General features: G+C 45.6%; 1 protein-coding gene across 2 annotated transcripts; it reads left to right on the forward strand.

The window, feature by feature from the left end:
* Nucleotides 1–971: 971 nt before the first annotated feature.
* LOC138209242 (apoptosis-stimulating of p53 protein 2-like) lies at nt 972–27,957 on the forward strand. Of its 2 annotated transcripts, XM_069167686.1 has the most exons (18): nt 972–1,351; nt 13,350–13,497; nt 13,925–14,038; nt 14,500–14,576; nt 14,786–14,887; nt 15,486–15,642; nt 16,282–16,487; nt 17,720–17,884; nt 17,981–18,200; nt 19,029–19,148; nt 19,363–19,469; nt 19,934–20,306; nt 21,230–21,960; nt 22,046–22,183; nt 23,264–23,397; nt 24,874–25,040; nt 25,262–25,461; nt 26,065–27,957. In XM_069167686.1, the coding sequence occupies exons 1-18, from the start codon at nt 1,343–1,345 to the stop codon at nt 26,104–26,106; spliced, it is 3,210 nt and encodes a 1,069-aa protein (XP_069023787.1). In that variant the 5' UTR covers nt 972–1,342; the 3' UTR covers nt 26,107–27,957. The 2 variants fall into 2 exon arrangements, with proteins under 2 accessions (XP_069023787.1, XP_069023788.1); XM_069167687.1 differs by lacking the exons at nt 23,264–23,397; nt 25,262–25,461; nt 26,065–27,957 and having other exon boundaries at nt 24,874–24,990.
* Nucleotides 27,958–27,969: the final 12 nt, after the last annotated feature.

The raw sequence follows: 27,969 nt of genomic DNA on the forward strand, positions 1-27,969 counted from the left end.
ATACGTAGCCAATGAGCCCCACTTTGTTAATAATGTGCACATGAGGAATTCATTTTTAAGATCTTATTATCTTCGTGCATGTTTATTGCATCCTGTATAAAGACAGCGAAGAAACAGTGAACGTGACTGTTACAGCTCGTTGATTACGTTTTTATATTTTATATTATATTTATATTTATATTTTCCTGATTCAGATCGTTGCTTAGTTTACAGGCTGTTTTGTGCTGTAAAACCAATCATCATCCATCAGTGATGTCATCAACCATCAGTGATGTCATCGTTGGTTTGTGAACATTATGAATCCTCCAGTTCAGATTCTGTCCGTCACCATCTTTGCTAGTTCGGAGTGGTTTGGAGCAGGAAGTGACCATATTTGGACGAGCTGGGGGAGGAGCCAGAGGTGGATCTGACTGATCTGATTGGAAACCTGACGATACTACGTCCCGCCCACCGATAGCTGTAACCTGACTGCACCACAGGCCTGTCAATCAAACAGACACGCCCCCAAAAACAGGTCTTCTTGAATCTTCTTTTATTTATACTTATTTTATTATTTAATGACGGGATTATTTTCAGATGGACTGCCAGAAAACTAATCTGGAAGAGAATCATGGGAGTCTATGGAAATCGGTGCTTTTTTGGAGCCGCCCTCTAGCGGCACTTTGGTGGTATTGCAGTTTAAGGCACTTCCGCATTGGCCTCATTTTTCGGAGCCGGAAGCTACAAACAATTTTATATCGAGTCTCGCGTGAAACACAAGTCGGTTTGGTAGCGGAGACATACAGCCAGTTATTTCTTTGTCTTTTTTCTTTCTGAACATTTATGTATCATCATTTGTTTGAATAACTACGGAAGTCGGAGACTGAAGTCGTGACCAGTAGTGTCTCTTTTATTCTGAAAGATACGCAGCGGAAGTTGTCTTCTTACCGGCGTTGCTGCCGCTAATGAGCGGTCTCCGGTGATTGAATGGTCCAGAGCAGCAGTCCGCCTGGTCCTGGAGGGACCGCCGGATCACGGCTCCGCACGAGACATCCGTTTTTCCGCTGCGGTCCTCCGAGCCGACAGTTGTGTCTTCCGGCGCCGGTTCATGCCGAGCTTCTCTCCGAAATCCTTCTTTTAATTTGTTCTAATTTGAATTTAGTTCCCGGAGGGACCGGACAGACCGACAGAAAGGCCCGCCGGCTCTCTGCAACAGGTCAGAGGGACTGAGGGCGGCGCGGCGGGCGGCGCGGCGGGCGGCGCGGCGGGAGGCGCGGCGGGAGGCGCGGCGGGCGGCGCGGCGGGGAGGACGCGTTAACGGCTCCGGCTCAGTGTGGATGCGGCGGAGCGGAGAGCTGCCACCATGATGCCGGTGAGTTTAACGACTTTGTGAATGAACACACCGGTTCCTGCTTTTTATCAGTGTTTGGATCATCCATTCAAATAGAAAGCAGCTTCGTCTGTAACCATCATAACAAGGAGGTCTCATTATTTCCTCCAACTTTGAACTCCCGTCCAGGTGAATGAAGTCAGCATATTCATGGAAAAATTAAATGATCAAAAAATATTCGAAAGAAAACACATTTTGGAAAATACTAAAATTACTAAATAATATATTAATTTTTTACTAAACTAATGTTTATCCCACTGCATCACATTTTTAAGTTGAACTTTCCATAACGTGATTGTATATGGGCTTTTTTATCAATGATCTTTGATATGGTAGGCTCCTCTTTTGCAGTAGAATCATCTTTTGAAATTATCATATTAATTGTGATGCTTATTGAATTTTAGGAGTCATCTTAAAAAAGAAACTGAGGACTTCCTGTGTTTGTTAAAAGCTGGAGAGTCAGGAGACAATGAGCTTAGCTTAGCATAAAGACTGGAAACAGAGGGGGAAAGATAGCCTAGCTCTGCCCAAAGGCAAAAAACTACACCTCCCAGTAACTCCTGAAATTGACCAATTAATGATGCAGTTTGTGTTGTCAGGTATTAAAGACGGTAAAATACTGGCTGCTGTAGCTCGGACGGCCATTGATCACTTTGGTGCCTCAGTGATGTAACGTTGGAGGTAATTGTGTCATCAGACATCGAACCCGCGGGAGACACAGAAGCTGTGAGCAGATGAAGTTTGTGACTTCAGTTCAGCTCCATCACTGATAGGAGGACGTTGTCCTCGTTGAGAGTGCTACTTCAGGGTCCTGAGGAACAACGAGCGGTGACCTTTTCGTCCACATGGCGGTAGCTGCTGAATTACTGGTGTTAAAATGCTTGTGGGCGGTTTTATCAGAGCGACTGTGGTTGGGATCTGGACCTCCATCGTGTTATGGTTCTGTCTCTCTGCTCCGGTACCTCCAGCTCCTGGGAGTCAAGAGGTGTGAGCTATCCATCGAAGCTGTGGCTGTAAATATCTGCATGTATGATCAGCTATTTTTGCATTATCTTCCCTTTTTGTGTTATAAATGATACAAAGAAAAGAAGAACTTGATGAGGTCTGTTTCAGGGAACTGGCTGTTTGTTGATGAGGAAACAATAAGCTGAACTTCTCTCACCAGCATCACCATTTATAGACCTTATTATTATTATTGTTTTTGTTCGGATTGTAAATTCTGCTTTCGACATCATGATATTTATTCAGTGTGATAAGGAAGCTTTTACAACGAGCTCTCGAGCGGAAGCCGCCGATGTTTCAGTGTGAGTGTTGTTAAATGTTGGAGGTGTTTGAGCAGAGAAAGGATCCCTGAATGTTTCCTTTAAGAGGCATCACGCCCTGATCGTTACTCTTAGTCCTCATCATCTTCCAGGCAGGGCTCAGTGGAGCTCGCCGTGCTGCTTGGTAACTGTTGCCACAGTGACCAGAAACACACTCGCGCACACACACACACACACACACACACACACACACACACACACACAATGTTCAAGGTCATACGGGAACGCTATTATTTTAGTGTTCCTCAGGCGATGAGGAACTGAAGCGTTTGTAACCTTCATATTAATTTATAAAATGCTGACATTTGTGTCTCCAGGCTGATAATAAAACCAGAGACTTTGTTCCGGTCTGACTTCTTTTGTCACATTTAAATGGGACCGTTTTCACATCGGCAGCACTGCAAGGCTACACATTGCTCCGCTGGTAGCTGGAGGCGCCTTCACTCCCGACCTGAGGCCTGAACTACGCTCAGGTCCAACACATCAGGACGTCTTTCTGTCATCTGGCTGAACAAAACCTCACAAACCAGATCACCAACAACTCACCGTGTCCACTCAGCGTTTCTCAGGCCCGCTCTGAGCACGCTCACTTCAAAGAGGAGGAGTTCACAGCATCTGACCAATCACAGACAGGGACAAGTGTTGTGACAGCAGAGCGACTTATTTCATTCATAATTTTAGAAAAATCCAAAGAAGTGAAACGTAATCCACGAGAAAGCAGCTCAGCTGCTGAATGATGGAAGGATGGAAGGATGGAAGGATGAAGGATGGAAGGATGGAAGGAAGAAGGATGAAGGATGAAGGATGGAAGGATGGAAGGAAGAAGGATGAAGGATGAAGGATGGAAGGATGAAGGATGAAGGATGAAGGATGAAGGATGGAAGGATGGAAGGAAGAAGGATGAAGGATGGAAGGATGGAAGGATGGAAGGATGGAAGGAAGAAGGATGAAGGATGGAAGGATGAAGGATGGAAGGATGGAAGGAAGAAGGATGGAAGGATGAAGGATGGAAGGAAGAAGGATGAAGGATGGAAGGATGAAGGATGAAGGATGGAAGGATGAATGATGAAGGATGGAAGGATGAATGATGAAGGATGGAATGATGAAGGGATAAAGGATGAAAGGATGAAGGGATGAAGGGACGAAGGACGAACGATGGAAGGATGAAGAATGGAAGGATGAAGGATGGAAGGGATGAAGGACGGAAGGATGAAGGATGGAAGGATGAAGGGATGAGGGATGAAGGATGGAAGGGATGGAAGATGAATGATGAAGGCTGGAAGGATGAAGGATGGAAGGATGAAGGATGGAAGGGATGAAAGATGAAAGGATGAATGATGGAAGGATGGAAGGGATGAAGGACGGAAGGATGAGGGATGAGGGATGAAGGATGGAAGGGATGAAGGATGGAAGGGATGAAATATGAAAGGATGGAAGGATGAAGGATGGAAGGGATGAAGGACGAAAGATGAAGGATGGTAGGATGAAGGGATGAATGATGAAGGATGAAGGATGGAAGGATTGAGGGATGAAGGATGGAAGGGATGAAGGATGAAAGATGGAAGGGATGAAGGGACGAAGGACGGAAAGATGAAGGATGGAAGGATGAAGGGATGAAAGATGAAAGGATGAAGGATGGAAGGGATGAAGGACGAAGGATGAATGATGAATGATGGAAGGATGAAGGACGAAGGATGAAAGGATGGAAGGATGAAGGATGGAAGGACGAAGGATGAAGGATGGAAGGATGGAAGGATGAAGGATGAAGGATGGAAGGATGAATGATGAAGGATGGAAGGATGAAGGGATGAAGGATGAAAGGATGAAGGATGAAGGGATGAAGGATGGAAGGGATGAAATATGAAAGGATGGAAGGATGGAAGGGATGAAAGATGACAGGATGAAGGATGAATGATGGAAGGATGAAGGATGAAAGATGAAGGATGGTAGGATGAATGATGAAGGATGAAGGATGGAAGGAAGAAGGATGGAAGGATGAATGATGGAAGGATGAAGGATGAAAGATGAAGGATGGTAGGATGAATGATGAAGGATGAAGGATGGAAGGAAGAAGGATGGAAGGATGAATGATGAAGGATGGAAGGATGAATGATGAAGGATGGAAGGATGAATGATGAAGGATGAAGGATGGAAGGATGAAGGGATAAAGGACGAAAGGATGAAGGGATGAAGGGACAAAGGACGAACGATGGAAGGATGGAAGGATGAAGGATGGAAGGATGAAGGGATAAAGGATGGAAGGGATGAAAGATGAAAGGATGAAGGACGGAAGGATGAAGGATGGAAGGGATGAAGGACGGAAGGATGAAGGATGGAAGGATGAAGGGATGAGGGATGAAGGATGGAAGGGATGGAAGATGAATGATGAAGGATGAAGGCTGGAAGGATGAAGGGATGAAGGATGGAAGGGATGAAAGATGAAAGGATGAATGATGGAAGGATGAAGGATGGAAGGATGAAGGGATGAAGGATGGAAGGGATGAAATATGAAAGGATGGAAGGATGAAGGATGAAAGGGATGAAGGATGGAAGAGATGAAAGATGACAGGATGAAGGATGAATGATGGAAGGATGAAGGATGGAAGGGATGAAGGACGAAAGATGAAGGATGGTAGGATGGAGGGATGAAGGATGGAAGGATTGAGGGATGAAGGATGGAAGGGATGAAGGATGAAGGATGGAAGGATGAAGGATGGAAGGATGAAGGATGAAGGGATAAAGGATGAAGGATGAAAGGATGAAGGGATGAAGGATGAAGGGATGAAGGACGAACGATGAAGGATGGAAGGATGAAGGGATGAGGGATGAAGGATGGAAGGGATGAAATATGAAAGGATGGAAGGATGAAGGATGGAAGGGATGAAGGATGGAAGGGATGAAGGACGAAAGATGAAGGATGGTAGGATGGAGGGATGAAGGATGGAAGGGATGAAGGATGAAAGATGGAAAGGATGAAGGGACGAAGGACGGAAAGATGAAGGATGAATGATGAAGGATGGAAGGATGAAGGATGGAAGGATGAAGGGATGAAAGGATGAAGGATGGAAGGACGAAGGATGAAGGATGGAAGGATGAAGGATGGAAGGATGAAGGATGAAGGGATAAAGGATGAAGGATGAAAGGATGAAGGGATGAAGGATGAAGGGATGAAGGACGAAGGACGAACGATGAAGGATGGAAGGATGAAGGGATGAGGGATGAAGGATGGAAGGGATGAAATATGAAAGGATGGAAGGATGAAGGATGGAAGGGATGAAGGATGGAAGGGATGAAATATGAAAGGATGGAAGGATGAAGGATGGAAGGGATGAAGGATGGAAGGGATGAAGGATGGAAGGGCTGAAAGATGACAGGATGAAGGATGAAAGATGAAGGATGGTAGGATGAAGGGATGAATGATGAAGGATGGAAGGATGGAGGGATGAAGGATGGAAGGGATGAAAGATGAAAGGATGAAGGATGGAAGGATGAAGGATGAAAGATGGAAGGGATGAAGGGATGGAAGGATGAAAGGACGAAGGATGAAGGATGGAAGGACAAAGGATGGAAGGACGAAGGATGAAGGACGAAGGATGGAAGGATGGAAGGATGAAGGATGGAAGGACGAAGGATGGAAGGACGAAGGACGAAGGATGAAGGAGAAAGGATGTGCTGCTCAAAAAAGCTAACCGCCACCTGAATGAATGCATAGCTCACGTTGACAGACTCAACATCACTTCACCATAAAGTACACGGGGACATCTGATTATAATTACATGTGTGTATTTCATTTAGATGTTTTTTCATGACGTTTATTATTTCAGGACAGAAGAAATAAGAAATACATGTAAAAACATAAAGCGGTGAATTGGCTTGCTGTCATGTTTGTAACTGGAAGTCTTCAGAGCTTCAGTCTGTCAACTGTAGTCTGATATCAGTAAAAACACCATGAAACAATATCTGATGGAAAACTCTCTGGGGAAAGACACAGAACACTCTGTCCTCCACAGAGGACTGTCTCACTCCACAGAGGACCGTCTCACTCCATAGAGGACTGTCTCACTCCTCAGAGGACTGTCTCATTCCACAGAGGACCGTCTCACTCCATAGAAGACTGTCTCACTCCACAGAGGACTGTCTCACTCCTCAGAGGACTGTCTCACTCCACAGAGGACCGTCTCACTCCTCAGAGGACCGTCTCACTCCACAGAAGACTGTCTCACTCCTCAGAGGACTGTCTCACTCCACCGAGGACTGTATCACTCCACAGAGGACCGTCTCACTCCACCGAGGACTGTCTCACTCCACCGAGGACTGTCTCACTCCACAGAGGACCGTCTCACTCTACAGAGGACCGTCTCACTCTACAGAGGACTGTATCACTCCACCGAGGACTGTCTCACTCCAGAGGACTGTCTCACTCCACCAAGGACTGTCTCACTCCTCAGAGGACTGTCTCACTCTACAGAGGACTGTCTCATTCCACAGAGGACCGTCTCACTCCACAGAGAACCGTTTCACTCCACAGAGAACATCTTCTCTGATTGGTGGGGGCATTTTTCAGAGAGACCTGATTGGTCAGTAGACGGTACTTTTGTACGTTTTGATCTGAAATCTTGACCATAACTGGAGCAGGTTAGCTCTGCAGCATCAGTTACCATGGTGATGTATCCCGGTAAGAAGGGAACAGCTTCATAGCGACTGAAAAGCCGGAGTTGAACCTGAAGTTATCTGGATAAGCGCAGATCCTCCTTCGTAGTACAGACCTCGGTCTGGTTCAGCCAACATGAACAGTGTTGACCAAGCAGCGTGAATATTACCACATGAAGTTTCAAGCTGTTTTTTTTTTTTAGGTCTTTGTGACATCAGAGAAAATAAATAAGCTTGTCGGTCCGTGTAGCTCCAGAAGTCTACTGCAGTGACTTCCTGTTTCCCATCAATCATGTTTGGCTTTGATTTGGACCCGATGAACCAAACTACAGCTGTGAAAGAGCTCTTTAAACTGGACTGTGAGGCTCTGCAGCAGGAACCATACTGAATACTGAATACTCAGCTTCTACATCACCTGAACACACTGTTAGCAGGGCGGTTTGTCAGCATCGGTAAGATAAGATCAGACTTTATTAATCTTGCGGTGGGGAAATTTAGTGGTCACGACATCTTAAGAATGCAGGGAGGAAAAAAATACAAATACACATGCAATAAAAAAAAATACAATAAAAAAGAAACTTTAAAGAAATACAAAAATAAACCAGTGTATAAATACACAACAAGCTATATAAACAAAATAAATCAAATACAGCCAGACATATACAGTGAAAGTCCTGCTGTTTGGAACTGCTGCTTTAATCGTTCCCAACTCATTATATTTCACAAGATTATTATATCTGAAGCCTGCACATCAAGAGGAACCTGTGGTTCACAAACACCTCCAAATGTTTACCTGAGTAAATGCACTTGAATTATCTCATCTGAAACTGTTCGACTGCTTCAGCCGCTTTTGTTGAATTACACCAACATCACAGTCAGACTTTGGGAAAAAGAAACGAGCTAATTAGTGAATTATCCTCGTATGTTTTAAAAGATATCAGGCAGCCCGTCACCAGACGTCCTCCCAACAATAGAAGCATGCTGTCCTGTGTTATTTACCATGTTAGTATCCTGAACAGCAGGCAGGGTTTAGGGCTGGCTGTGTGTGTGTGTGTGTGTGTGTGTGTGTGTGTGTGTGTGTGTGTGTGTGATTAATCCAATACTGTTGCGTCACGTGATGCTGCCGGCCATATGGCTCCAGCCGTCCACGCCTCCCTCTAAACATCGGGGATGTGACATGCAGCTCACCAGCTGCCACCTCGTCTCCCCGAGCAGAAATAGAACAAATGAAAACAGAACTTTATCTGCCGTCCAACACGGATGAGTCCCGACTCACAAGCTCCTCTCACACTTACTTGTTTTTTTTCTTTCTTTCAGGCTGGTCATATTTTGGATTATATGTTGGATTTAATTAAAATCCTGTTGTCAGAATCAGAGATCCTAATTCCTGTCACTCATACTAATCACTGCTGTGTTGTTCTAACTCTCATGTTTCATTGTTGTGTTTTATTTTCCTTGAAAAATATATCTACATATTTCTGTACAATTTTTTTTTTTTTTTTATCATTTAGTTAGCCAAATGATAAATGATCCATAAACACAAGCAGCTTGCCTTAAATATAATGACAATTGGCCAAATTATGATTTAAATCGCAAACTGAAGAAAGAATAACGAAAGGGCTTCAAGGTTTTTTAGTTGATATAACTAAATTACATATAAGAGCTACAGAGTTCTTGTAGGATGATAAAACAACGATATAAAGTCCCCCTAAAAGAGGAGAATAAAAAGTATGTGTTTTTATTTCTCTGATTTGAACTGGAGCTGAACCGGTCTGACCGGACGTCTCCGGTCGACCGCTCGCTAACTGGATTAAAACGTGGCTCCATGTTGATCATTGTTCAGGAGACTCTGTTTACGTCTTCTAGACAGTCGATGGACGGTTAACGTCCTCCGTCTCTGGGGGGGTTCGTGGTATTAGGCAGCGTGATGCTGAGCTAATTCCTGACTGGATTAGGAGCTGCAGGAGTTTAACGAGGCCTCGACCGGCGGACACGCCGAGTTTTACCAGCGCCGATCGATGCTGCCATGTACGGAGCATTTATGAGGTCATCGACGGGACTCCAACTTTAATTCAGGGCTCAGTGTAACAGGACGTCTCTACCCTTCCCTCTTGTCATCCTGAGGGACAGACCCCCCCGTCCCCCGGTCTCTGATTGGCTGAGGTGTTTCCGGGTCGAACTCAGTTCCGATCCTGATGGCAGTGACCCACTTTTATCTTTATAAACCTGAAGGAAGTCGGCGCTGCTCCAGTTTCCTTCAGCTTTATGTGGGACACCTCAGTTCAGTTCCACCTCAGTTCCACCTCAGTTCCACCTCAGTTCCACCTCAGTTCCACCGCTTCATCACCGTCTCCGTCCATCACATCAGATTCAATAAAACAGCAACTGGAAGATCTCTTACTTAATTAGATTTTCTGTTAATCAGAGCATTTACAGCTGAAGAGACATAGATATAGATAGATACAGATATAGAAAGATAAAGATATAGATAGATGTAGATAGGTAAAGATATAGATAGATATAGATAGATGTAGATGTAGATAGATACAGATATAGATAGATAAAGATATAGATAGATGTAGATAGGTAAAGATATAGATAGATATAGATAGATGTAGATGTAGATAGATACAGATATAGATAGATAAAGATATAGATAGATGTAGATAGGTAAAGATATAGATAGATGTAGATGTAGATAGATACAGATATAGATAGATAAAGATATAGATAGATGTAGATAGGTAAAGATATAGATAGATATAGATAGATGTAGATGTAGATAGATACAGATATAGATAGATAAAGATATAGATAGATGTAGATAGGTAAAGATATAGATAGATATAGATAGATGTAGGTAGATATAGATAGATGTAAATAGATGTAGATAGATGTAGATAGATAAAGATATAGATGTAGATAGATAAAGATATAGATAGGTGTAGATAGATGTAGATAGATAAATATATAGATAGATATAGATATAGATAGATGTAGATATAAAGATATAGATATAGATAGATGTAGATAGATAAAGATATAGATAGATATAGATAGATGTAGATAGATAAAGATATAGATAGATAAAGCTATAGATAGGTGTAGATAGATGTAGATAGATAAAGATATAGATAGATGAAGATATAGATAGATATAGATATAGATAGATGTAGATAGATAAAGATATAGATAGATATAAAGATATAGATAGATGTAGATATAAAGATATAGATAGATGTAGATATATATAGATGTAGATTATAGATATTGATAAATGTAGCTATATAGATGTAGCTATATAGATGTAGATAGATATAGATGTAGATATATAGATATAGACAGATGTAGATATATAGATAGATGTAGATATATAGATATATATAGATGTAGATGTATAGATATAGACAGATGTAGATATATAGATGTAGATAGATACATGTAGATAGATATATAGATAGATGTAGATGTGACACTTTATTTCCATTTGCTGCAGCTCTGAATCTGCTGCAGCTGTTTGACTGTTAACCTGAGTCCTCAAAATCAATATTAACATAGAAAACATTCTGCAGAATAATTAAGTCTTGAAAAATGAAATGTTGATCTTCCCCCAGATTCCTGCTCAGGTACGACTTCACGCGAGCTGAATAATCCCAACGACTTTACCTGCTCGCTCCATGTGGAACTATTTAGTGTCAGAAATGCTGCACAACAAACCAGCTCCTGATTTCATCTGTTCTCCAATAATTGAAATGCAACCACCGACTCTAAAGATGTGTGGGAGGACATGTTTGCTTCAGTGAGGTGTTTTAATTAATATAGAATAGATTTAACTATTAAACATCGTACAGGTATTTGTGGTCTTTAGAGTTTGAATCCTGCTGACTTTGGTGATCCTCAGATGTTTTTACTTTTAAATATCCTGACATCTATTTTCACATTTATTTGGTTGAACTTCCACCACTGGACGTCTGTTAGTGGAGCAGCAGCTATGAGACAAAAAACTCTCGGTATTAGTTTTATTTTTTATCTTGTACACACTCTTATTACTTATTCTTGACATGATGACACACATTTTTTTTATTTTGCAACAGCAGCAGAAGGTTTTACAACAGAAAAGTCACGATAAACTCAATAATATGTCACGAAGTCGTGACGTCTGAATCCTGAGTGAAGTCTAGAGAGACAGAAGACGAGACGTCGTCATCAGCGGTTCGGTCTGCGGTCGCTGCTCAGCTGCAGCTGGACGTGTAAAAATAGAAATAAAAACAGAATGCGATAATTAGCAAATCACTTAAAACCCATATTTAATTGAAAATATGGGTTAAAATGTTGACACTGAGAAATGTTATTTTTTTAAGAAAATATAAGAATTTGATGGCAGCAACACATTTAAAAGATCACTGTGACCTCATCTTTAATCTCATTCTCAGCAACCTTTTACCAATTTCCCACAAACATTCACTTGGACTCGAAGATGACATGAATAGAGTTTGTTAATCGTAGGTCAAGGTCAAAGGTCAAGGTCAATATGACCCCAAGTCCATCTTCTCCATCAGTCCCATTTTTGTGCAGGCGATATCTGAGGAATGTCTCGAGGGAATTTCTTAAAAGGTGTCACTGACGTTTTACTTGGACGCGAGGACGGACTGATTTAAATTTGAAGGTCAAAAGTCAGAATGACGTCACAAAATAACACGTGCGGCCGTAACTGGAGAATTCACACATTAATTATGACAAACTTTCACTCAAATATCTAGTAAGATGAAATTATTGCGATACTTTTCTGTCTGTTATTCAACACCATCACTGAGGATCAGCTGTTTCACATTTAGGACAGATGCTGAATCAGTGACATCACCGCTGGACGTCCATGTGGAAGTGACTGTTGAGACCTGCTGTGCTGTCAGGATGGAGGTCGTCCCTGAAGAGTCCATGTTTCATAATCTACAGCTTCTGTACGAGTGTCTGTTCAGTTCTTCTGAGCGTTCCTCTCTTTAGCTGTTTCTGCAGCAGTAACGGTCAACACAGTGTGTGTGTGTGTCTCTCTGTGTGTGTGTGTGTGTGTGTGTGTGTGTGTGTGTGTGTGTGTCACTGTGTGTGTGTGTGTGTGTGTGTGTGTGTGTGCGCTGCAGTGAGGCTCTGCTCTGGGTGTGAAAAGAAAAGAAGGCAGCTCCTCTTTCAGACCGGGCCGAGTGGAACGATGCAAAAACAGAGAGAGAGGAGACGAGAGCTGAACATGACGGAGCAGAATCAGAACCAGAATCAGAACCAGAACCAGAACCAGAATCAGGACGTCTCAGGACAGTCGGGCTGCAGGTTGAAGAACCGTTTCAGAATCTTTGAAGAGCTGTTTCTCACCTCCAGATAAATGAAGGCTGGAGAAATGCTGAAGCTGCTCGGTGCCGGCTGGTGGGCCGTGGGAGGGACGGAGCTCCGGGCCTATCAGCACCCTGCTGGAGGAACAGATGGCCTGTTGCATCATGGGAGTTCTGTCCACAAATATCTGTTACAGTCTTGAATAACACAGGAAAGCTTAAAAAAAATAAAAAGAAGAAGGCAGGTCTGTGGATGGAGATCACCTCGTTACATGCTGGTGTATTAAAAGCGTCCAGAACAGGACGCTTCCAGCCGGCTTTGTTTTCACACTTTAAAGCGGATCGTTGGAAACTCGACTGTCAAAGCACACCGAGGTCATTAAAGTGCTGCGGACCAGACACTGGAGTTCAATGGTTTTACAATAACATGCTCCAACGCGTCAGTGGAAGTTACTTTAGATTTTCTGTCATAAAACCAGCTGGAACCGTTTCTGCTGACGTCAGGTTCAAACTGATGAAAGAAATCTTTGGTTGTAAGTTTTGTTCGTGACGTCGGAGTTTCTCGAGACAGCGAGTTCATCGGTGTGTTTAGAAATACTGCAAGTCAGGTTTATACCATCATATTACTGTAGGAAGCTTGGGTTGTTGGTGTAACCCCCCCCACCCCCCACCCCCTCTTTGTGTTGGCAGATGTTCCTCACCGTGTACCTCAGTAACAACGACCAGCACTTCAACGAGGTTCCCATCACGCCGGAGACTCTGTGCAGAGACGTGCTGGAGCTCTGCAGGGAGCCCGGAGAGGTCGACTGCTACCTGGCGGAGATGTGGAGGAGCTCCGGTGAGTTCCCAAAGAAATCTACGGAGTCCTGCAGGGGACATACAGAGAGAAACGCAATCGATCCCACCAGATACTCAATCATGTGCAGATGAGTTTCTATAGAGACATCACAGCAGAACAGTTTCTCCTCTCAGCATGAAGGTCACCTGCTTCAACTGTCAGCTGACCGACTATAAAGGCGATAGCATCCTCAGAGTTAGCATGTTGCTAACGATATAATCACAAACCCTCAATATCATCGTTATTGACTTTTACTAACAATAATCCTTCACATCCTTCATCACACGACACGCTGATGTTTGACTGTTTCAGAAACATCGAGGAACAGTTATAATTACACCATCTGTCCTCGTGGTGTCGTTGTAATTACCATAATGTAGTTGTCTAATTAATAATAAGAGAACATTGTGTTTTCCAACCCATCAAGAACGTGTTGTTGGCGAAGCGGAGCAGATGCTGGAGGTGCTGCAGCGATGGGGGGGGCAGAGGGGGGAGGTCCGCTACCTGCTGCGTCACCACAGAGCTCTGGGACGGGAGTCGGGTAAGGACAGGTTCACCACCATAAACAGCTAATTACCAAAAGATCAATGATTATGAATATATAATTACCATGTGAATAAGGTATAACCTGTTTAATGTGATTTAACCACCAGGAGAAAAACATAGATGGAACAGTTTGATCACAGCAGTGATCACAGCCTCACATCTACTTGGGTTGTCACTAGTTTTGCAGATATTTGGTCATAAAGTTTTTAAAACTGTAAAAGACTGAAGACCAGCAGGATTCATCCCCTCGGTGCCAGAAACATTTATACTCAATTTCATGCCAATGCATCCACTAGATTTTCAGCAATTTTCCCGGATGAGTATGAACTTTGACCTGCCCGGTGACAGAAGAAGAGGCGGAGTCATCAAAGTCTCGGCAGCGTCGTGGAGAGATTTCGTGCCAAAGTGCCGAACTGGCAGAATTACAATAACACCAAAAAACCCGTTTGTGTCCAGGTGGATCCGTCTCTGCAAACCCGATGCTGAAGAGGAACCCGGCGAGAACGTCTGTGGACAGATGTCTGGAGAACGGGGTGAGACTGGAGAAGATTCATCCTCAAAGTCCGTCTGTCCAAACTCACTCAGAAACTGAACGTGGAAAATAAACAATGGAAATGATTCACAAACAGAACTGGAACGTACAGACAGCTGTGAAGGTGAGCTGTCACTCTGACGGGGTGTGTGTGTGTGTGTGTGTGTGTGTGTGTGTGTGTGTGTGTGTGTGTGTGTGTGTGTGTTGCAGGTCTCTGCGACTCGTGTTGACCTGACACTGAGTGAGCTACAGGACCTGGCGAGCCGACAGCAGCAGCAGATCAGCGCTCAGCAGCAGCAGCTGGCCGGCAAGGTCCGACACAAACACACAAACACAAACACACAAACACAAACAGAGAAACACAAACAGAGAAACACAAACAGAGACACACCATGAGCGTGGGGGGATATGTGACCTAAAGACACATAAACATCTAGACACCAAACGAGCGCTGTGGTTGATGGATTTCACTACAAGTGCATCTGGAAGGAGTCTGAACAGCCAGTATGAAGAAATGATGAGGCGGCTGATATTATCAAGTCCTCCTCCTCTGGTATCATGAGAGTCCAGTTGAAGCTTTAATAATATCATACAATGAAAACAATGCACTTCATTTATTAACAACACCGACGAAGAGCAACGTGTTCGAGGCGTCGCTGGTTTTACGGTGTTAACAAACGAATCGCATCGGGAGCTTTAAGTGACTAATTTACTCTCCGAGCATGAATTAGATGGCCGAACCTTCGGTGTGTGAACGACACGGTGTCACACGCAGAGACCAGATGAGCAGCTGAATATAGTTTAGAGACAAACCCAGCTCCGTCTGCAGCCGCTCGCTCTATCGGCGGCACGTTGACATGGATGAAGCTCCGGTGATCGAAGGCCTGATTGGTTGTCCGGGTGTCTGCAGGAGGAGCGGCTGAGATACCTGAAGCAGCAGGAGGCGTCGGAGCAGGGCCGGCTGCAGCAGCTCCGAGACAACGCACACAACCAGGAGGCCAAGCTGCGACGGGTCCGGGCCCTCAGGGGCCAGGTGGAGCAGAAACGGCTCAGTAACAGCAAACTAGGTCAGTGGGATGGACCAGACCAGACCAGATCAGATCAGATCAGACCAGATCAGATCAGATCAGACCAGACCAGACCAGACCAGATCAGACCAGACCAGACCAGACCAGGTCAGATCAGACCAGACCAGACCTAATCAGACCAGATCAGATCAGACCAGACCGGACCAGACCTAATCAGACCAGATCAGATCAGACCAGACCAGACCAGACCAGACCAGACCAGACCTGATCAGACCAGATCAGACCAGACCAGATCAGACCAGGTCAGATCAGACCAGACCAGACCAGACCTAATCAGACCAGACCAGATCAGACCAGACCGGACCTAATCAGATCAGATCAGATCAGACCAGATCAGACCAGACCAGACCAGACCTGATCAGATGGAATGAGATTGGACTCAGGCTCATCATTACTGCACAGTTGGCATTAAGCTGCTTGTCATTTCAAATGTTATTGTGACTGTTTCATCCTTTCAGATTTCTATCTGCTCAGCTGTTTTCTTCAGCATGTAGCTTTAAATTAGTCTTTTTTATGAAATGAAAAAAAGGGTTTTGTCGTAAAAGTGTGGCTGTGTGAATGTTATCCTGATACGGGTGTTAAATCCTCTCTGTTTGTGTTCTTGTGTTTGTGTGTTAGTGGAGGAGATCGAGCAGATGACCACCTTGTTCCAGCAGAAGCAGAGGGAGCTGCTGGCGGCCGTGGGGAGGGTGGAGGAGCTGAGCGACCAGCTGGAGGCGCTGAGGAGCAACAGGCTGGAGCCTCCGTGTCCTCCCTCCGCTCCTCCTCACTACCACAACTCTTTCTCCACCGCTGAGCTGGAGTGCCTCTTTAAAGAGCTGCAGGTGAGCTTTCGGTCTTATGATTCATCCGTGAAGTCCACATGTTGTGCGACCAGGACTCCTGCAGTCCTGTTGGTTTTCTACAGAGACGATGTCGCAGCCCTCAGATGGAAAATCTGGATGTGAAAATCATCATCAGAACAAACAATGAAGAAAAGCTGCTCTGAAAAATATTTGACATCATTAAGCAACCGACTACAACAGTAAAAATAAAACTGCTGACTCATCATTGCATTTAGTGGTAATTATCCAGTAGAAGATAGAACATGTATATTTTGCTGATTTTACCTGTAATGGCACCACTGACAGAAATATTCTGGCAAAATAAGTTTTAGTTTTGATGATATTCATCAGAAAAAGGTAAGAACTGTTATAAGGCTTCACTTTTAAATGCAACCTTCTCGGGTGTTTGTGGCCAACAGTCCTGTTTGTAGAAAAGCATCCTAAAAAAGCATCTAAAGAGGTCAAACATGCATAATTACAGATTATACAACAATTATACAACCAGTAGCTCCGCCCCAGAGATCTGATTGGTCAACAGCACGTTAGGAACAAATCATCATGACATCACATCCTGCTCATCACTAGAAATATCCCTCCACCTCCTCAATGGAATATAGAATTAAAACAGAGTTTCATATAATATGTCATATAATGTAGTTTCTACTTGTTATAGTTCTATTAAATGTCCCATTTGGTGAAGTCGGGTCTCTTTTGGTCCTTTTTGGTCGCTCCGAGCACCCGTACCGTAACACCACGGATAGTCACGCACTTAATTGTTAGTCGTACCCCATGTGTTGCCATGGAAACGGAGATCACACTCAGAAAACATTGTATATTTTGAGAGCGAATTGCCCCACAATATGAACACGTTTAGGTTACATATTTTATTACTAAATTAATTACTACTAAATTTCCCCACTGTGGGATTAATAAAGTTCTTATCTTATTTATTAAATGATCTTAAATTATTATTATTATCTCATTTAGTTGGTAGCTTGTTGCACAATCACAATATTACAATCATCCTCTCGTGTAATATTACTTGAATAAGAAAAAGACACATCAGGCTGGTGAACTAGTCTCTGAGACACATCGCTCCTGCTGGTTTTCCATCATACAGTTTGGACGGTCGTGAATCAAGTCTGGATTCTGCAGTATTAAAAGTTGTATATTTACCTCGGTGAACTTTCTCCCACCTCCGTCCCTGACCCCGACACCTTCCTCCCTCCCAGCTGCGCAACAAGCTGAACCAGGATCAGAGCGCCCGGCTGCAGCAGCAGAGAGACAGCCTGAACAAGAGGAACCTGGAGGTGACGACGATGGACCGCCGGCTCGCCGAGCTTCGAGAGCGTCTCTGGAAGAAGAAGGCGGCGCTGCAGCAGAAGGACAACCAGCCTGTGAGTTTGGACATGCAGAATAAAAAAGGCTTTCGTTCGATCATTCCTTTTCTTCAGAGATTCCATCTCCAGCTGTCATATTTGCGTTGCCTCCAGGTGGCTTCAGATGGCGTGGCCCCCCAGCCAGGTGGCGGCTCCAGAGTGGCGGCGGTAGGACCGTACATCCAGGCGTCCTCCCCGTCCAGCTCCCAGGAGCCTCCTCCGCGGGGCCTCCAGGAGACGGCGCTGAAGCCGGCGTACCCAGACGGCACCGCCATCCCGCCCACGCCCGACTCGTCCCTGAAGCCGCCGCCTCGACCCGCCAAACCGGCCTCAGGTGATCCAATCAGTCACAGCACACCTGATGTCAAGGAACTTAACAGGGAAGGTTTCACCACAGGAACGTACAACGATATGAAGATAAACAAGAACTCAGCTGGAAGGAACAACTCCCTTTAACGGGGAGAAAACCATCAGAGAGAGGGGGGGGGGGGAGGGAGAGAGGGAGAGGGAGAAAGGGAATAAGAGAGAGAGAGGGGGAGAGAGAGGGGGAGAGAGAGAGGGAAGAGAGAGGGGAGAGAGAGAGAGAGGGAAGAGAGAGGGGAGAGAGAGAAAGGGAATAAGAGAGAGAGGGAGAGAGAGAGAGGGCATAAGAGAGAGAGAGAGAGAGAGAGGGAGAAAGGGAATAAGAGAGAGAGAGGGGGAGAGAGAGAGGGAGAGAGAGAGATGGGGAGAAAGGGAATAAAAGAGAGAGAGGGAGAGAGAGAGAGGGGAGAGAGAGAAAGGGAATAAGAGAGAGAGGGAGAGAGAGAGGGGGAGAGAGAGGGCATAAGAGAGAGAGAGAGAGAGAGAGGGAGAAAGGGAATAAGAGAGAGAGAGGGAGCGAGAGAGAGAGAGGGGGGGGAAGGGAATAAGAGAGAGAGGGAGAGAGAGAGGGAATAAGAGAGAGAGAATATAAGAGAGAGGGAGAGAGAGAGAGAGAATAAGAGAGGGAGAGAGAGAGAGAGAGAGAATATAAAAGAGAGAGAGAATAAGAGAGAGGGAGAGAGAGAGTGTAACCTCCAAACAACATTTGATTGGCTCTGTCCAATCAGGTTGCAGCATCGTTTGGACCCTGACGTGTCTCTTCTACTGTCATGGATCTACGTCTCTCTGCTCTTCACAGGGTTCAACACGTCCAAACTAAAAGTGTGTGAGTGGAGCGGCTCGTTGTGTGAGCCCAGTGGAGGTTATGGCCACGCCTCCACCCTGCCTCGCATGTCCAGCCTCAGCTGCCACAGCTCAGGTCAGTGACCCCCCCCCCCCCCCACCCCGGGGTACCACACCGTTGGTCTGCAATCATAGAAAGCCGTCCTCTCGTGAGCGGTTTTATTTAAAAAATATGTAAAATCAATCCAGAAGAGAAGAAATTAATCAACTTCCTGTCTGGTAGTCTGTTATTGTTTTAGTTCTTTAAAATCCAACATTAGAAATTGTTGGTGTAATTTTCTGTCATGTAGGTGGTGAGACGCTCACAGACCGGACGGGCCTCTCTGGGTCGGACCTCCCGCCCCCCGTCCCCTCACGGTCCAATCACACCACTGAGAGCCCGCTCAGGGACAACGAGGTACCGCTCTCAGTCACATGTCTTATAGTAGAAAAACCTGACGCTCATTTATATTCAGCATGGTGATGTTATTTGAAATTAAGGAGCAGGCAGCACTTTGTTAGGTATTAATAATCATTGTTGACCAAAGTGAAGGATGCAACTGTTGTTTATCATTTACATTGATGTAATATTTCAAAATAGAAGCTCAGTCGGTTTCCCTGTGATCATGTGACTACACTGCTGCCAGATTCAGAGTTGGATTTTGTACAATGATTATGAACAATAAGAGCAATGATAATGAACACAATACAAACCAGCAAGGAAACGAGTCAATATATGAAATGCTTTATTTTTAGTGGTCATCTTTTTTTTTCATCTCTTGGAAGTTGAACAGTTGTGATCACACGTGTCGTTATGGAACAGCAGAAAGTAACAGCAGTCATCTCTGCTGACAGTAATCCTCTTTGTCTGCTCTGTTTCAGGCCTCAGGTAAAGGTGTGTCAGCCCCGCCTCCAGTTCCCAGTAAGCCCAAACCGTTCTTCTGCCCCGGCCCGCCAACCTTCTCCAAGCCCCCCTACAGCACCGGGACCTTCCCCGGGAAGGTGAAGCCGGTGGGGGGCCACCTGAGGGCTCCGGGGCTCCTCTCCTGCCACAGCAACACGCTCCCTCTGCCCAACAAGCAGGAGAGTCCTCCGGCCGCCGCGGTGCGACCCTACACCCCCAACCTCTCGGACGGCCCCCCCGCGGTGCTGCGGAAGCCTCAGACTCTGGCGGCTTCGTCCATCTACTCCATGTACACCCAGAGGGGCTACCAACCGAGCGGCCAGGGCACGCTGCCCCGCAGCCAGCCCCGAGGTGATGCTCATTCAGTTTCCTTCTTACACTTCTCACACACACACACATATACACACACACACACACAGACACACACACACACACACACACACACACACACACACAGACACACACACACACACACACACACACACACACACAGACACACACACAGACACACACACACACACACACACACACACAGACACACACACACAGACACACACACACACACACACACAGACACACACACAGACACACAGACACACACACAGACACGTCCCACAACCACCATGTACACCCACCCACCCAGGCAGTGTGTCTCAGGCCTTATGATATGATATGAGCACCATGGACGTTCTTTTAATATTCCTGTTCATCACAAAAACATTTCCACTTGACTTTCATCTGATTTTTACTCGTGTCTGTTTTTGAGAAATTGTTAGAGATATTTGGAACAGCTGTAACCGCCACCACGATGTAAATGTGATGCCACACCACGACTCTGCGTTATTAATCAAATTCTTCTGACAAACATTAAGTTTTAGAAGTTATTTGGGACTCCAATATAATCAATACAACAAGAACAACACTAGAAAATACAAATTATAGGTAAACATTGATGCAAAATGTTTTTAAACGGGAACATTTGCGCTCTTATCCTCATCAGAAAGTATTTATTACTTTGAACCAAACTGAGCTGCACCACCGTGAAGGCTGGATTTCATTCAGGACTGTTAGTCTTGGAAGAATCGATTGTTAGTTTGTATGTTCATGATAAAAAACGCTCATTCTGACTTTTCTCACACTTTTTCCCCAATAAACTTTTTTGGTGTTCATCCTATTTGAGGACGTAATTTTTTTTTATATAAAATAATACATTTTGTAAAGTTGGCTTTATAAGCTCCTCCTGCTGACTTTACTTCCTGTCTCTCCCTTCTCAGTGTACGGAAAACCGGTCCTCCCAGCCAGCGGGGGGCAGCAGTCTGCCGGCTCAGATAACGGCGCTTTGAATTCTGGGCTTTGTGGTTCTGAAGGGAGCGAGGCTGACGGCAACAGTTGTCCCGATAACGGCAAAAGCGTCGGAGGAGACGCAACAGAACGCGTCACCGCTCGCCCGCTCAGCCCCACCAAGCTCCTCCCCTTCCTGTCCAACCCTCACAGGAACCCCAGCGACGCTGACCTGGAGGCCCTGCGGCGCCGGCTGCACCACGCCCCCCGGCCCCTGAAGAAACGCGGCTCCATCACAGAGCCCGAAGGTCCAACCGGACCCAACATCCAGAAGCTGCTCTACCAGAAGACGACTCTGGCTGCCATGGAAACCATCCACGCCGAGGCGGTCGGTCCAGCGGGGACGCACGCTGCGGATGTGACGTCGAGGCTCGAGGATAACAGAGACGCCTTAAACGCGCCGTCAGCTGACAGCCCCGAGGAAAGTATGACTCCTCCCCCGCTGCCCCCCCGCTCACCCATCCCCGAGCCCACTTCCTGTCACTCGCTGACGCCGGATGAGGAGGAGGTGCGTCTGCCCGCCTCCGTCCGTCAGGGCCACTATCCAGAGGAGTTCCCCCCATACCCGCCCCCCCCTTACCCGAGCTGTGGGGAGGCGGAGCCGAGGGACGATGCCGCCAACCTGCAGCCGCCGGAGGTCACGGGACAGGTCACAGCGCCTCCGGTGAGAGGCGGGACGACAGTCCAGTCAGGTCGGCTGAACGAGGGGAGACAACTTCATGACCGTCCGTCTGTTGTTCCCGTCGCAGGGTAAGAGGTCCATCCTCCACGGAGCCGGCGCCGAGCGGATCCACCACAGCATGCGGGTGAAGTTCAACGCGCTGGTGCTGCTGCTGGACTCGTCTCTGGAGGGCGAGTACGACCTGGTCCAGAGGGTCATCTACGACGTGAGTCACACGGCTGCTCTCTGCTCGCCCACCACAAACAGGTCCAGTTCAACTCTCAGCGAAACGGACTGAGGGAATAAAATCATCATAATTAAAATGTCTTTAAAGCTCTGCTGCTGTTGAACAACGGCTGAACTGTCTGGATGACATGAGACATTTCATAGTGTTATGATCGATAGGGAATATTCATATTGATATCCAAAAACACATTTCCCCCTGTGGCCCACTTGGCCACGAGGTCAGAGTTTTACTGGCCCCTTTTATATCTTCTCCACAACTTTGGTGATTTATAATAAACAACACATCAACCAGTGAAGCTGCTCAGTTGATCCTTCAGTCCAAGTAAATGTCAGATTTGAAGTGATTCCCTTCACGGTGCTCGTGAGATATCATATTCACAGGTGGGGCTGACGGAGGTGAAGTCACATTGACCTCTGACCTCTGACCTCAATCCAATCCGTTTCTTGCTGAAGTAGACGTACTGTAAATATTTGTGACAAATTTGAAGAAATTCCCTCAAGGCGTCCCTGAAACATCAGCGTCCGTGAGGATGTGAGTCGACTGTGACCTTGACCTTTGACCTTTGACCACCAAACTCTAATCAATTCATCCTTGTTCCCAATTTGAAGAAATTCCATCCAGGTGTTCTTGGATGCGTTGAATTGCGGTTACAGTGACCCTGACCTTTGACCTTTAACCACCAAAATGTAATCAGCTCATCCTCGGTAACAAGCACAGACGATGTAAAGTTGGACATAACTGCAAAATGAGACCTTAAGCTGCAATACCACCGAGTGCCACTAGAGGTCGCTCCGAAAAGGTTTTTAGGCTGAGGTTGCAGCTTCGGTCCACGTCGGTACGTTTCATCTCTGCAGGAATCACGAGCGCCGACAGATGTGGTGGAGTGTTGTTGCTCCTCCTTCTTTCTTCAGCAGACTCTGACTCATCGGGCGTTTTCCGCATTCGTGCATTTTATCGGTCGTCCGTCTTGAAAACGACGGCGTCAAAAAAAATGCAAATGTTGACATTAGCAGCTGCTGAGTCTCCAGACGACGACGTGTCCACGTGTCTGTGTTGCAGGTGGACGACCCGAGCATGGCGAACGACGAGGGCATCACGGCGCTGCACAACGCCGTCTGCGCCGGCCACACCGACATCGTCAAGTTTCTGGTTCAGTTTGGCGTCAACATCAACGCTGCCGACAGCGACGGCTGGTGAGTCAGAACCGCAGCGGTCAGAACCAGACCAGTCAGAACCAGAGTGGTCAGAACCAGAGCAGTCAGAACCAGAACCAGAGCAGTCAGAACCAGAGCGGTTAGAACCAGAGCAGTCAGAACCAGAACCAGAGCGGTCAGAACCAGAGCAGTCAGAACCAGAACCAGAGCAGTCAGAACCAGAGCGGTTAGAACCAGAGCAGTCAGAACCAGAACCAGAGCGGTCAGAACCACAGCGGTCCGGCCAGCCGGCCTCATCTTCAGTCAGGACTGGTTGGTCAGGACGGGTTATTATTTCTGTCAGATTTTACTTCTATGGTGCCAAATCACAGTTATCTCGGGGCACTTCACGATAACGACAGCAAACATAGTGAGAAACCAACAATTCATCAATTCTCATGAGCAACTGTTCGGGAAGAAACCTCGGAGACTCGGAGGACGAGGGCGGTCATCGGTCCGAACCGGTTGGAGGAACCACAGATCAGAAACATGCTGCTGCAGAGCAACAGACACCAGCAGGAAGGCAGGGAGAGGAGAAATCAGAAAGTAACGCAGCGTCTGCTTTTTATTTTTATTTGATTAAGTTAATAACGTGTGATAGTGTCATATAAATGCATGGAAAGTGAACGAGAGAGTCGAGGAGAGGCGGTTATCAATGTGTACCACAGCACCATCAGAGGAGGTTTCCCAGGTCCTCACAAAACCAGTTGTTGATGCTCATCAGGCTAAAAAAAAAAGCTTAGAAAAGCCTCTTTCTGGTGTAGATAAGATGCTTTATGTTTGGAATGAGGAAAACGCTGCATGAGAACCTTATTTCACCTGAGAAACATGGTGGCGGTATCATCATGGTTTGGGCTGTTTTTGGTGCAGCTGCCATTTTATTGCCATCATATTTATGTTTATTCTGAGCCACCGGTAACCTGACGATACTACGTCCCGCCCACCGATAGCTGTAACCTGACTGCACCACAGGCCTGTCAATCAAACAGACACGCCCCCAAAAACAGGTCTTCTTGAATCTTCTTTTCTAATGAATGAGGGATTATTTTCAGATGGACCTCCAGAAAACTAAGAAGAAGGAGTGACTTTAGCTAACAACACCGAGATAACTGATGGACACATTTTATTCACTTTGGATTTGATGAGAGAAGTTGAATGGGAGTCTATGGAGCCGGAGGCTTTTTGGAGCCGACCTCTAGTGGCACTCGCTGGTATTGCAGCTGAAGACACTTCTGGATCAGAACCATTTTACAGACCTGAAGCGACGAACTCTTTTATAATAAGTCTTTGGTCGTTTACGTGGTCCTGAGCCATGATTCCAATCCAGTACGTTTCTCCTAAAAATGTTTATGCTCGGTATTTTTCTGTGTAGGACGATAACGTCTTCGTTGTTTCTCCAAACCAAAGAACTGAGCTGTCAGTGAGCAGCACCAGACCAGTTGGACCGTTCTTACTCTCCCGTCCTCTCGTCTCCAGGACTCCTCTTCACTGCGCTGCCTCCTGTAACAACGTCCAGGTCTGTAAGTTCCTGGTGGAGTCCGGCGCCGCCGTGTTCGCCACCACATACAGCGACATGCAGACGGCTGCTGACAAATGTGAGGAGATGGAGGAGGGCTACGCCCAGTGCTCCCAGTTCCTCTACGGTGAGGCTAAACTCTTCATGGCCATGTAACATATTCACAGAAAACAGAACTCTAAATCTGGATCTGTGGGGAGGTTCCTCGTTCCTGGATGTTGATACACGGATGTCATTTCACCACGTTGTTTGTTACAGTTGAGGTCGCACAAAAATATCAAATTGCTGACTTTGACTTTTTGATTTTGACAATTCAGGAAGTGTTCCTTCTCCCTTTTGTTGCCGTAGGCGTCCAGGAGAAGATGGGCGTGATGAACCGCGGCGTGGTGTACGCGCTGTGGGACTACGAGCCTCAGAGCGACGACGAGCTCGGCTTCAGCGAGGGCGACTGCATGACGGTGCTGAGACGAGAAGATGAGGTGGAGACGGAGTGGTGGTGGGCGCGATGCGGCGACCACGAGGGATACATCCCCCGCAACCTGCTGGGGGTGAGTGGACCACACAGCTGATGAACCTGATGAACAGTTCAGACTTAAGCTATTGAGATTTAGCTCTTCATTTAACAGGTTCTGCACTTTGGAAATAATTTTCCAGGAAATGTTTTGTGCAGCTGATACATCCGCACTTCTTCTCTTTTATGAGTAACCTGGTAAAATGTACAGTAGTTATTACATTGTTTTTACATTTATTACATTTTGTTTCGGCCTGGTAAAATGTTACACTGCCAATTAAAGGATTTTTGAACTTGCACTCAATTGAACCATGTTTTCATTTTACCAGCAATTATTACCGAATGACAAAATTTCGACTAATATATCCATTATTTATTTAATTATATGACCTGTAAGATGGTGTTAAAAACTGCTTCAACAGTGCATATTCATCAAAGGATGATGCAGTAGGACTAACGAGCAGGCGTTGACCCATCAGCCCTGCCAGTGTCAGTCGGCTGCTTCTTCCAGTTCTCCCTAAATCTGCTTTAATCAGGATTTTAAGAATCCTATTACTCAACAGTCTTACGTAAGACCTTTTAGTATTTAATGTTATCTTCGTGGTGCTTCAATGAGAAACGCTCTGCCTTTTATTCCCAGCTGTGTCTGAGGATCAAGCCGCGGCAGAGGACCCTGGCTTAACGACGACCGACGTCTCCTTCAGAGGACGAGGGAGACGCAGCACAGAAACATCCGAAGGTCCCGGCGATGATCCTGAACCGCCATCGGACCTCTGGTTGGTTTTCAACCGCAGCACAAAGAATGAGACGATAGTTCACCTGCAGATGTTTCACGTTGGCTGATGGGTCGTACCAGGAAACCTCAATCACAATGTGAACACTCGTTTGGGAATTCCGTGTAACGTGCTTTCTTTCTTTTCATTTACATTTTTTTTATTCAAACTGAGAGCTGAGAGTAAGAAAGGAATTACTGGGAGAGAAAAAGTCAGTAACACATGCAAGAAATGTCCCGGAGCCTGAAGCTGGACCTGGTTCACTGCAGCTGGACCACCACTCTTTGTATTACTAAATGTAGCTTCCAAAATGCATGGAGATATTGGGAGTATGATGAAACACACCTCCAGGGCGTCTACAGTGGGACGGTCTGTATTGTTACGTAGTGGACTGAGTCTTGCTTACGTACGGAGATACAGAATCACACGATGACGTCTTGTGTGCAAACAAGGTAGAAACTTGTGAAAAGAAAATGACTCGCATGAACAAAAGAGTACCTTGTTTCAACACGACAATAACTTGTGTTAACACAATGATATTTTGTGTAAACAAGATTATTTTTTTAAGAGAGCTGTTCGGACTTCCAGTATCCCTTCAGTCTGAGGGAGAAAGAACGATTCATCACTATTCTTGATGAATGTCCTCCTCTATTGAGAGTACATTTAACAATTCGTTGGTTTGTGAACGTTATGAATCCTCCAGTTCAGATTCTGTCCGTCACCATCTTTGTTAGTTCGGAGCGGTTTGGAGCAGGAAGTGACCATATTTGGACGAGCTGGGGGAGGAGCCAGAGGTGGATCTGACCGATCTGATCAGAAACCTGACGATACTACGTCCCGCCCACCGATAGCTGTAACCTGACTGCACCACAGGCCTGTCAATCAAACAGACACGCCCCCAAAAACAGGTCTTCTTGAATCTTCTTTTCTAATGAATGAGGGATTATTTTCAGATGGACCTCCAGAAAACTAATAAGAAGGAGTGACTTTAGCTAACAACACCGAGATAACTGATGGACACATTTTATTCACTTTGGATTTGATGAGAGAAGTTGAATGGGAGTCTATGGAGCCGGAGGCTTTTTGGAGCCGACCTCTAGTGGCACTCGCTGGTATTGCAGCTGAACACACTTCTGGATCAGAACCATTTTACAGACCTGAAGCTACGAACTCTTTTATCTCCAGTCAGTGTTCTTACAACATTACACCCGTTCTGTGTGCGTAGGACAACTATTCTTATGTTCCTCACACAGAATTATCAGGAACATTATGTATTTACAACCATTGTTGCAAGAAATATTCAAAATAGTGTTGATTACTGTCCAGGAGGACCGAGATGTTGCTGATGACATAAACATGTAATGCTGAGCAGGACCAGTGTGCATGATCATTTTTTAACTCACGAGGCTGAAAACAAGATGTGAAAAATCATTTTTGTGTCCCCAAGAACTCTTTTACCAAACCCAGCTCAGTGTGAACAGGGTGCCACCTGTTAGTTTAATATTTATCATTAATGACCTTGTTTTTAAAGTGTTTTTTGTTCATTTTTTCCCCAAAAAAATGTCTGTTCATCAGGTAGCATCAGAGAGCATAAAATAAAATGACAATCTACATCAGCAAATATAAAATATGTAATATTGTGAAAAATCTAAATGGTGAATTCCTCGCTGGCCTGTCCTGAAAGCTTTAGTACTCAATGCTGACATGTGGAAGCTCGAGATTTTCTTAACATCCCAGAAATAAACCAGAAGTTCCTCCTGCTTTCTGTCTGT

Source organism: Embiotoca jacksoni, unplaced genomic scaffold, assembly GCF_022577435.1.
Source record: "Embiotoca jacksoni isolate LCO1_2020_lvr unplaced genomic scaffold, fEmbJac1.0.p SCAF_4, whole genome shotgun sequence".
NCBI classification, from domain to species: domain Eukaryota; kingdom Metazoa; phylum Chordata; class Actinopteri; family Embiotocidae; genus Embiotoca; species Embiotoca jacksoni.